We start from the raw sequence: 12,141 nt of genomic DNA, 5'->3' as shown, positions 1-12,141 counted from the left end.
TTAGTTTCACCTTTTCTTGTCTCCATTGTGTAATAGACTCATGAAACATTCAATGAAATTGTTTAAACAAATAATTCATGAAATTCCTGCTGAAATAATAAAAATTCTGCATCCCTCATTGAGACCCTTATAAAGGACACACTCCAGAACTCCTTGGATTTCTTTGTTTGCCAACCACGGTGTTAAAGATTTACACACTAACTTAGTGAGCTGACTGACTTATGGCCTCATTTTTTAATTCTTGTTTTGAGACTGCTCTCTATATTGCATGTGTTGTGCTTCATTTTCTATATCGTTTGCAAGAGGGTTCCAATCCCAGTTCGGCCGACGTATTTCTGTGTGCAGTTTGCATGTTCCGCCCAGTGTTTGCGTGAGTTCTTTCCAGTTACTCCAGCTTCCACCCACATTCCAAAGACATGATTGGGGTTAGGTTGATTGGAGACTCTAAATGGACTGTAGATGCGAATGTCAATTGTTTCTGTATGTTTGGCCCTATGATACGCTGGCGACCTCTCCAGGGTGTACCCCTGTGATATAGACAATTGATGACTAGATAAATGTTTGCAAAAATATAAAAGGAACTACATGAGTATCAAACCTGGGCCCTGTGTTTATTGAGGGGGATGGGAGAAATAATTTGAGGCTTTTTTTGATGAACAACAACACTTTAAGAGGACTTTTCATAGACTGTTGCAGTTTCCCTACAAGATAACATTGTAGCCACTGTCACTGTGTCAGAGGCTGAGTGCTGAAGGCGATCAACCCGAACGATTCCAAAAGGTTTTGTTAGTTCCATTCACATACCACCCACATTTCTAAGCATGAGGGGAAATATATCAAAATGCCCCCTTTAACTAATATATTTTTTTTTTTCTGAATCAAGAGACAAAACTCCAGCTCATATACTGCCAGTAGCTTTATGACAGTTCTTGTAATCATATTGTTTTACATACAAATATCAATGCAACTCTAGTCTGCAGGTCTACATTTGGATTCAAGTGTGCAGCAGTCAAGCAGTAACACAAGTCATCCAATGTAAAGATGAACACTTTCCCATACTCATTCATCAGCATCTAAAGCTACCCACACAGAGACACTCTGTAGGGAGTGTGCCAGCACAATAGAGGCCACTTTCCCTAATCAATACCATTGTTATGTCTGACCTTCCACCTCCTGCTTACCGTTGTACCCAGCACAGTGAGGTTAGCGACCTTTGACCCCTAACGCCAGCTGGCCTCTCTGTTTTCTTTCATACTCTTCAGCCTCTTTTTCAGAGTCACACAGCTTGAGGAAGTGTCAGAGCCTGAGAAGCTCTGAGCAGCAAAATGGTCTGACGGTGAATGACAAACCACGTTCAGTCTCATGTATGGAGACATCTGGGTGAGTGGTTGAATGGACTAGGGCTGTGACTGTGTATACAATAGTAAACCTGTGAAAGCCTACTTATAAACATAAACTGCTGGGTTTCTCATGTTTATTTTTACCGATGAGGATATTTACAACCTGTCTAACATTGTGTAATTACATGCTTTGTACACTTACATTGGTTTTGGTCATGATGTAGATGTGTGCTCCATTCTGATCCAACAGCAGGTCACTGTTAATGGGTGAGTTGGGATGAATGGTTGAGTTGGCATACACCTCCACCCTGCCATCTTGACCAAGATACACCTGGAGAGAATCAAAAGGATTTATAATGTATCTACAAACAGGCATTTTTATACAAAAGCGTTCCTGACACTGCAGGACTAACATGACAAAAAGGAAAATGAGACAGAGGGAATATCTTCATCAGCTTACAGCTCCGAAGCAAATCAAATCACACTTGTGCAGGATCGCAGCAGAAGTGGCCATGAATGTGATTACCACAGAGTCAAATCTAATATGAAGCAGAGGAAGACACCTCTCGCCTAAGTGATTCCCAGGCCTTCAAACTCTCATGTTACCCCGTGCTAATGAGATTAGCAGAGGTTTTCGTGCCTCCTTCCATGAAGACCTCACTTGATCACTGCGAGCGGAATGGAGAATCATTGTCCCATCAAGAGGAGGCCCTCACCACTTAATGCTCAGTGACTGAAAAACAATTATGCAGCTTGTTGTTTTGCATGTTGAATTAAACATATATATAATATAATATTTTAGAATATGATGATTTATTAAAGAATAAGTTGGCACTTGTTTTAAGTCGATGCATCTTTAACAACATACAGTACATGTCTACATTTGCTTCTGTTGGCCCTTGATGGAGGTATGTGCTTATGGCTGAATGTTTTTGTTTGACTCCTAAGAAGATTTATAGATGTTTATCCCCAGTGGACATCTGAGTTAATTATATCCAGTGTAACTCGTACGAATACATGTTGAGATTTGACCGAGTTATGACTCAGGCTATTGTCTCAGCTTCAGCAGTGTATGTCTCTCCTGCTGAAGACACAGGCAGGTTGCACACAGGCGGACGGGTTGGATATTGACAGACAGGTACGTCAGCCAATCTTTTAATTTGGTCCGATGAAATGATTGTACGTGTGTATTATATTCCTTCGATTCCAGACGCCAGCTTTCTACTAACTTACTAACCAACCCTACCTTTAAGTACTAACTTAAGCCAGTTATCTCATAGCTGTAGCTTCGTGCTTAACAGAATTATACGAGTATATCAGTCTTCTTATCAAACTGTCAGTGAGAATATTTCCCAAAATGTTGAACTTTTCCTTTAACTCCAACACTTCCGTTGATGGACTAAAACTGAGATCAAATTGGCTCTAATTTTGTCCCCCAGAGACACACACACACTCAAAGTCGTGTATTTGGATGCTGTGGAATTTGACCTGCTGTGATACGATAATCCTGTTACAATAGCTTACTTCAGATGGCTATACTACATGGGGTGCTGCTTTGATCTGCTCCCTAAAAATATTGTGTCTGGCTCCATGTCGCACACTCTCGTTCACGCTCTGACACACACACACACACACACACACACACACACACACACACACACACACACACACAGCTCATAGCAGAGAACCTTGTATCTCAGTCTCTACATGTAACTATCAGATCTATGCAGAAGGTGGTGATATACAGCTATTTTTGGAAAAATTAAGACCAAAACCACAAATCTATTTTGGGCCACACATTCCACCAGTCCAGCAAAAAAACTTACTCCAGTAGCTCAAAAATGCATCAAGTCTCCAACAATCACACGCTGCAGCCCAGAGAACAAAAAGCAAATGCATTAAGCATGGGATCATGTCGGTATGCCGGTCTGTGTATGTTGGAACACTGTGAATGTCAGAATGCCTGGAATCTTCCAGGCTGTAGTTACATAGCGATGCATAAATACTTAGACAAGCAGCATAGACTTGGAAAGAAAAATGCCTGAAATTGATGGTAAATGTTTTATGTGGTGTCAGGTGTTTGCTTTGCTGGGGAATGATTCATGGATATCCTTAAAAGGAGCAGATGATAACAGCCTCAAGGGCAGGGCTGTCCAGATGACAACATTCAGTAAGCCCCAACACTTGTGATGTTGCAGTGATTCACAAATTTGGAAACTACCTAAGTAAGAAATTGTCTAATGGTCTAAATATTCCCACACACAGATCTTTGTTATCCCTCTGATGCACTGTTTGTTGTGGGGCGTCTCCCTACCTGCCACCTAGTGCATGCTGGGGCAGGACAAAGGGCCCAAGGAAACTTGCACAAGAATAAAAATATGTATAAAAGTGAATGGGATGGGCTACCTTGTGTAGAGTCCCTTTGGCGTCTCCTAGGAAGGCAATGCTGTGTCCGTCTCTGACACTGACAGCCACAGCGGTGAGACGGGCGGCTGAGGTGCGCCAGGCGGTTTTAGCTTCCAGAGGTGCCCGGCTCGCCATTGGACTCGGGGTGTGGTCAGAGCCACAGGGATACGCCTTTAGAGTATTCTACAAAAATCAGACCAAACAGAAAGCTTTGTTAGGTGGTTTGTATTCTATTTCCCCAGAGCCTCAGAATCCTCTTAATTCATTATAAGAGGATTGCACCACAGGTTAAAACACACTCATTCAGAGACTTGCTCTTTGGGTTTGGCCAAACAAGCACTAAAATGCATCTTTAGCTCTGGCTGCAGATAATTGACCTGATGGAGGAAGTAGAACGAGATGGTTTTTTTTATGTCTATATTTGTATTTTGTTTATTAAAACAAATAAGATAGCTGAGGTCTGTTATCGATTACATCTTTCCTGTCTTCGTTTTCTTCACTCGTCTCTGTTTTTCTTTGTTCCATCTCTACATTTTTTTCTCCCTGTTACTGTCTGTGCAACAATCTCTCTATTCCCATGTTTCCATTCCCCCCTTCCTTTCTCTCACTCTCTGTCCTCTTATGTCAGTGGGTTTCAAAAGAACTCCAATCCTTCCTTGTCAGAGCTCATTAAGCAGCAGCGCAGCTGATTCAGGGTTAGTTTGGTTTATTGATCCCTAACGATCCCATTAAATGGTTCTGAGGGCTGGCAGGACCAGAGCGGATGCAGGGCAGCGGGGTGGGGGGAAGAGAGGGGTTGCAGCACTGGAGGGCTGCAGCTGGGCAAAACTACTCCAGGGGCATTTGTAAGCACTGAGGTTTTTCAACAACTCATTACAAGACTCCCAACCATCCATTTGCTATAGTCACGATTTCTTCCTGTTTCTCAACCTAATCTGACTGTGAAGCAATTGCTTGTTATTGGGTTTTATGTCCTCTCTTGTCTTTCTCAGAACACTGAAACCAAGTAAGTCAATATACTCCAGGTAGGAAGACAGCAGGAAATAATTCATAATGAGGCAGAGCCCAGGTAATTATCCAAACTGTAACAAACACATAGAGAGGAATTGCTGTTGCAGGCATTTCTGCTGAGGTTACCAGAGAGAAACCGTTATTTCATATGAGCAGGTTATTGACAGAATCATTGTTTTAAAATCCAGAAATATTTGCTTTTCTTCCATTAGAGAAAATATCAGCCTCCCATCAGGGTGATGTTGACGCATTAACACCAAAAAAATACAAACCCCTTACTCTCCTGTTGACTTACCAGGGGCAGGTTGGCACAGCTGGACTTGACCTCGTACTCTATGTAGGCCACCTCTCCTTTTCCCTCCAACCACCCATCCTGGGTGTAGCAGAGGTTGCGGGTGGAGTCGATGTGTCTGTCAAGCTCATCCAGAGGGTAAACGCACAGGGCCGAGGCATCCAAGGGACTGTTGTTTATGGAGCTGATGTGGGTGGAGAAGACTCCCAGCAGATCCTCGCCTTGCTGGCCTGCACCTTGTCCCACCTGTTGCAACAAAAGCATGGGAACATCTTGCGAAGGTTACATAGAGTGTCAGTGGAACATTTGATGGAAACAAGACTTGAAAATCAGACTCTCTGACAATAAAGAAAGAAATTCAACTACTGGTTATTTGGCATTGCTGCTCCCTGCATTATATATTTTATATATATATATATATATATATAACACATAGAAGTACCTGGGCTGCCTGGAGCAGGTTGTATGTCCTTGAGGGAGAGGTCGGGGATCGGCAGACAAGAGGAACTTCCACATATGAGTAGTAGGAGGTGTCATCCTGGCACACTCGGGCGGCGTAGGTGCGGTACTCCCTTGATGCAGACTTGATGTCTCGGCGATAAAACAAGAAGTACACGTATGTGTGCCGTGTGAATGCTGTCACAAAATGGTGGTCATATTCCGACAGGCGCCCTGCTACAGCCAGCTTGGCTGTCTCCTCGTAGGAAAAGATGGGCGCTGATGACAGGTGGCGGGTAGAGATGGGTGGGTGGCTGGCAGTGTAGCCCCTGCCCACATACATTACTGTTCTTTCCCCGCCACGGAGACTGACCACCAGCCCAACAGTTGACACTGATGGATCATTGGCCGCAACATACTGAGTATCCACAGGCCTCTCAGTGGAGAAGATAACCTTTTTGATTGATGACAGCCTGCGTTTCTGGCAGGTGCCCTGGTGGACGCTGCCGCAAGTGATCAGCTCCGAAGCCTTAGGGTTCACCAACAGTAGTTTGTTGTGATTACTGGTTCTTCTGGCCTGGGGACAGTTGAACTCAGTGACCGGTGGAAGACAGTCTTTGCTGTCGCTGACGGGGCCGGTCATCTCCTCTTGTTCCAGCCGGAGTCCGTCTAATCCGTCCAGCTGGAAGAGGTGGTCCCGGGCCCCCACATACACCGTCCCCACAGAGGGGTCTGGGTGGAGCACCAGGTGCTGGAATTCGGTGTCATTGCGGGAAAAACAGGGGTAGGAGCGACCATGGGCAGAAACAAAGACGATGGGGATGAGAAGCAAGAGCAGGGTGGAGTTCAGAGCCTTCCCATGTAGCATGGCAAATATTCTGAAGGGAAAACCAGAGCAGGGTTACAGCACTGTACAAACAGATGTCTGAGGTTAAACATCAACATTTAATAAGGCTAAAGCGGCTTCCATGTAGCTGAGTACAGCACAAGTTTAAGAGTTTTAGAAAGCTTAGGTTTAAGGCTGAGAAAATGATAAGATGGTGTGAGCTAGCTCTTATTACACACACACACACACACACACACACACACACACACACACACACACACACACACACACACACGGTTGATTTTCAATTCCACCCTCGACAGAAAACGTTAACAGAAAAACACAGCTTATCTTCTGTGAAAAATACTAACAAGCCCAATGTGTTTTCTAGTTACTATCAATCTTTGTAACCAATTACAAACACTTCAATCCACTGCAGTGACTGACAGATATGCACACTTTGCACTTTAAACATCCCCTGACTGCAGCATTTCAGTTCCCTGTACTGTATGCTGTAATGTCGTACGTGACAAAAAAGCTGAATCTGTATGAGCTATGCTGTTGCATTTGAGGATATGTTTCTTGATGAGCTCATTCAATCAATTTGCGTACTTAGTACATTCCCAACAAATTCACTATTGTGTACACTCAGCTAAAATCCACAGTACCCTACTGTTTTACATAAAATGCTTAGCAGGGTTATTTGTGCCTCGCACAGGCTTGAGAAGTTGGAAAGTACTGGGCAACAGACTCAGTTTTTTATTATTTTCATGAGAATTGTTGACCAAAAGAATCAAATATAATATCGCCAACCTTCTTCTTTAAATGCAGTTTGCAAGATCCAAATACATTTGGAAATAACATCTCACCATTTATTGTCTTTGTTGAGCAGAAGACTTCCTCCACCTTATCACCTGGAGTCATATCCCATTCTTTCCTCTGTCTGTGAATGATTAATAATCTGTAAAAACAGAGAGACACGAGACAGACTGAGACGTGACTCAGTGACAGACGGTGAGCAAGATACACGGTGACTCTCAACACCTTGTTTTTCAGAATGTTACAACATCTGGTTCACGATTACACACACTCACCACACCAGCAGCCACTCACATGTGAAACATTCAAAACAACAACAACTCACAGTTCCCATTTCCACAGCCATCACTCAACACCTCTGAGGAGAGTGCTTTGTGGACACTGAGAGCCTTCACATTAGAGATAAAAACTCCTTTAAATATTGAAGAGGTTCCTCAGACCTTTCACTGACCTCGCTGGGAAGAGATCACACACAAATAAATAAATATGACATGTACACAGCGCATGGAGCAGGCTCTACTCAGATTTCATATTAAACGGAGTCATGGTCAGCTTGTTTATCCCCCACAACTCAGAGAAAAAAAGGAGATTGCCATGTGTCTATAAGAGTGTGATATTCATAAAAATACAATATTGTGCTCCATTACTGCAGTGTGACTATATTGCTATCAGACATTAGACATGCAGTGCCATCTTACCTAACTGTCTACCCCCTGGGGCTGCAATCAGGACAAAGACAAGGAGGGGCTGAAAGGGAGGAGACCGGGAATTTGTATGTGCGTGGGTGTGAACGTGTGTGTTTTTGTGTGTGGGTGTGGGTGGATATAACCCCGAGCCATCAAGGAGCAGGTGTCTTAGTATGTGTCTGCTAAGTGGGCTGAGTGTGTCTCAGGCCTCCTCTTTACTTATTCATGAGCAGAATAAGAAGTATAATAAGTAATAACCTCCACGCCCACTGTCAGAGGGTTTGAGTTCAGTGTGTGTGTGTGTGTGTGTGTGTGTGTGTGTGTGTGTGAATGTATAAAGAGATGGGTAGTCTGTTAAACAGGGCTGAAAATTCACACAGTCCTCAGAGACAGTTGAGGAAAAGTCTTTCTCTCAGATGCTCTTTCGGAAATGTTAGTGTAGAGAATAGCAGAGCTGGTTATGTCTGTGTTGAATCATATATATATATATCTATAAAACTGCCTTCTCAACCTGAAAAGGATGAAATATGCTTTGTTGACCTCTTTGGTTTTTATTTATCGCTATAGGATCTTGATTTGTTTGTTTTTTAGGGAAATCGCTCCATTTAGTAAAGACATTCATGTTCCCAGGATAAATTGTTATAGCTTTGCATATACATTTTTTATTGAGTGCCATCATCAGCTGAATTTTTAATGGATCCAGTATGACCAACACCAGCAAAACTCCTGACAGTCCTATCAGCCTCAAATGTGTTGTTTAGGGCTATAAACATCATGCTAACATGTTCACAACCATACAACCCTGTCTCCTACAAACAAGTTTCCATACAACTAAACTACAACAGCAAATACACTTTGTAGGAAACATAATAACGGGGTGTTTCGTATCTTTGTTCATGAGTGCAGTCTTTCAGTTTGAGAGCAGGACTCATTGATTTCAAGTTCTGATTTTGTAATGCTTTCATTCAATACCTTGATCTGAAATAGCCACTGCTTGTGCTTGGATTTCCTCTGCTTGTGCTCAAACTGGGCTGCTTGAACAAAGCTTTAGCTCTTCCCCCGCCCATGCTGCTTCTGTGTGCATGTGACAAGTCTGCTCTTGGATTTCTTCAGGCAACAAATTAAATTCCCCAACCAACAGGTCAAGGGATGACAAATGAAATTGTACCGCCCTCATTGTGAGTCCATTAATTGTGCATAATTGTGTAATAATACAGCTGTGGAGGATGGCACTGCATGAACCCATAACCTGGACTCTCAATGAAGTAAAGCTAAAACATCCACAGAAGGGCACAGGGCAGCCTACGAGACTTAAAGATCAAGAGTAGGAAAATATCTGAGTGCATGCACACAATATGGGCACAAGCAGAGCAAATCCAAGCACAAGCAGGGGCTATTTGAGTGTGACCACAGAATTTTGAGAGAAAGCATTACAAAAATCTAACGTGAAATCAACAAGGCCTGCTCTTAAACTGAGAGACCACGCTCTTGAATAAAGATTTTAAAAAATTCAAAATCAGTTGGATCATGGTCAGAGGCCACAGATTTTTTAATGAATGAAGGATTATATGTATTAACAGCAGCTGAGCAGCCAGAGGGGAAGGTGAGTGTACAGAGTGCATGACTGCTACATTAGAAACCAGGCTTCATATCCAGTGTCCGTCTGTGGTTTGGTTTAGGCAACAGAGGGACTGTGAGTGACAAAGGTTTGGAAAAGTTTGTGGGTTGTTTTTTTTTGTGAAATGTAAATGGTAATGATGTTTTTTTCTGTTTTAAACCAGATCATTATATCATTATATCATCATATCATTATCTGGTATCAATATAAGAAGTGTAATTGCACAGTTTTTACATGTTTGTCCATCAGTTCATGCAGTGGTCAGCGATTGGTTGCTACCACAAAATTAATCAGCTCAGGTTGAAGTGCAACATATTGAAACTTTCGGTGCACCCTGCTTAAAAACACACAATATGAAATATAGATTAATGTGAGGCACACACAGCAGCTGTTGTCCACAATATTGTCAACCTGCCTTCTATACCATTATAGGTATTAAAACACAGTCTACAATTACAGGTTTAAGCAAATTGTAAAATATGGCATGACACACAATAAGAGAATAATAATAATAATAATAAAAAGTCAGAAAAGTTATGCAATGATATCAGCTAACAAAAACTCAAAACTCAAACATTATAAACCTGAACAATATGATCCACACCTATAACCCGCAAGTTCCACAGATGGACCTCAGTCTAAAAAGATAAAACAGTAAAAGAACCTTCAACGGAAATCTCACAACAACAGAAACGTGAGCATTTAACAACATTGATTAATTTCACATCCACATTTTGTGTCGCCCGTCAAAATCTGCACAGAAACATCTTGAGTACAAAGGAGAGCAACAGTGTGAATGGGTTGTATTTAGATAGTTCTTATCTACTCTTCATAACCACTCAAAGCGCTTTTACACTGTGGTTTCTGCCATTCACACACAGAATCTCAGGGCAGCACTTAATCTGTCACAGTAATTTGGGGTTGAGTGTGTTGCCCGAGGACACTTTGGCACGCGTAATGGGAAAGACTGGGATTCAACCACTGACCTTCTGGTTAGTGGATAACCTGCTCAAACACTTGAGAGCTTTGTATCTGCTAACAGCAGGAGCTGGGCAAATGTACACGTGAGCAATGGGCAATTTGAGAGAGGGCTGGGTTTTGTGGGAACATTTCTTTTTTTGAGACCGTCATGCCACTGACTACAATATCTAAAGCAATGATGAGGCTCAAGGGATAAGGGACAATACAGCACTTTCTAACACAAAGCATTCAGTTGATTCAATTACAACTTAAAACAATTGCAGAGTCAATAAGCTTCAAACTTGTTTAGTTGGACTTTTTTCTTGTAACAGAAAGCCTGGGAACAATTCTAGACAAATTCTCACTGCTACTCCGAGCAGGCGTCCTCACCTGCTCTTTGACCTGCCATCGTGCTGCAGTCAACATATTTATAGCCTAAGGCGACCCCATCGCCATGGGAACTTCCTCTTACCAACCAGCAATGATGGCCTCCTACGAGCTACCATGAGATCATAGTGAATAACTGTGTGGGACAAAGTGGAGATGGAGGGGAAGAAATCCAGCTGTGGTCCATGTAGTTGAAGAGGGGAAATCCAATCTAGAACATTTCTCTTGACATGGAAGACCTTTTCACTTCATCCATCATCTTAAGTAGAACTCTTTAACTTTGATTGCTCTTTACTTAGGAGTTTTGAAGGAAGTTTGTGGATTTACAGCAAGTATCAGCACACTTTTACCTCTGAGCCAGAACAAATCCTTTATTCTTGTAAACTTCAGCACAGTGTTGTGAAAGCAGAACATCTACTTTTCACGAGGAGGCGTTTCGTAGTCATACAAACACGACTGCCAGCCTTCAGAGGAGCAGAGGGGTGGTTCCTCCCATGCTGTTCACCAACAATCTAAAGAGTTCATCAGTTTTGTCTGGTATGCGGCATGTTCGGCCATGGAGCACAGTCCAACTATAAATAACCGCTAGTAACCCACTAGACTGTCAGCTGAACTGGAGAGAGGATGTGGTGGTCACAAAGCCACTTTGGAGTAAATATTCACATGCAAGCAAAGATATTAAAATAAACAAACGATATATGAGGGATCTCTTCAAAGCGGTAATCATATCAGTGTGGAAAGTTTGACTTCACTCCCCGATTAAACCCAGAAATATGACTTTCTTTAAGTTGAGAGCAGGTGAAACATACCCAGCCCAGTCAACAGTGTTTGTGTGTGTGTGTATTTATTGATTTCTATTATTTCCTCAGAATGTGGACCCATCAGTGAACCTTTGCCCTAACCATTCCCATCGCTCTCACGTTCTCCCTCTGCCCCTGTTAATTAATCACTGAGAGAGTCTGCTGTGCGAGTTCATTTCTAAAGCTCCTAATGAGCCATGACAGCCCACTGGAATGCCTAAGACTTCATAAAATATGTGGGGTCAGCAGCACGGGGGACAGTGGGGGACAATGGGCCCAGAGCCATGGAGCACTGCTTAGTATTGTTATGTCCTGGTGGGTCGGCTGGCGTCTCGCCCGGGGGCCCGAGACTCCGCAACACGAGCATCTGTGCATCCCGTCCAGCGAGTACAGTAGAGATGGTAGCAGAGGGTCTGTATGAGATCAGCTATACCATCAATGACAACACACAGGAAACTACTGAAAGGATAAAGAACAGGCGCACGCATCTGCCAGTAAAAACTTGTAACTGATTTAAAAGCAGACAGAGTTGGCATATGTGTTTGGGTGACGTTCAAG

General features: G+C 42.8%; 1 protein-coding gene across 3 annotated transcripts in view; it reads right to left on the bottom strand.

Annotated features, from left to right (window-relative positions):
• The window catches only part of LOC109630843 (plexin-B1-like), a 62,192-nt gene that overhangs the window by 26,085 nt on the left and 23,966 nt on the right, over positions 1–12,141 (bottom strand). For 2 of the 3 annotated variants that reach the window (XM_069526994.1, XM_069526995.1), the window contains exons 2-5: positions 5,492–6,365; positions 5,053–5,295; positions 3,747–3,929; positions 1,543–1,671 (exon numbers count right to left, since the gene is read on the bottom strand). In XM_069526994.1, coding sequence (XP_069383095.1) covers positions 1,543–1,671; positions 3,747–3,929; positions 5,053–5,295; positions 5,492–6,365 — 1,429 coding nt within the window. Of the gene's footprint in view, positions 1–1,542; positions 1,672–3,746; positions 3,930–5,052; positions 5,296–5,491; positions 6,366–7,182; positions 7,275–12,141 lie in introns of all 3 variants that reach the window. The other variant, XM_020089278.2, reaches the window with a different exon arrangement.

This window comes from Paralichthys olivaceus, chromosome 6, assembly GCF_024713975.1.
Source record: "Paralichthys olivaceus isolate ysfri-2021 chromosome 6, ASM2471397v2, whole genome shotgun sequence".
Taxonomy (NCBI): Eukaryota; Metazoa; Chordata; class Actinopteri; order Pleuronectiformes; family Paralichthyidae; genus Paralichthys; species Paralichthys olivaceus.
Note: the sequence above shows the minus strand (reverse complement) of the source record. Positions and strands in the feature narration are given on the sequence as shown.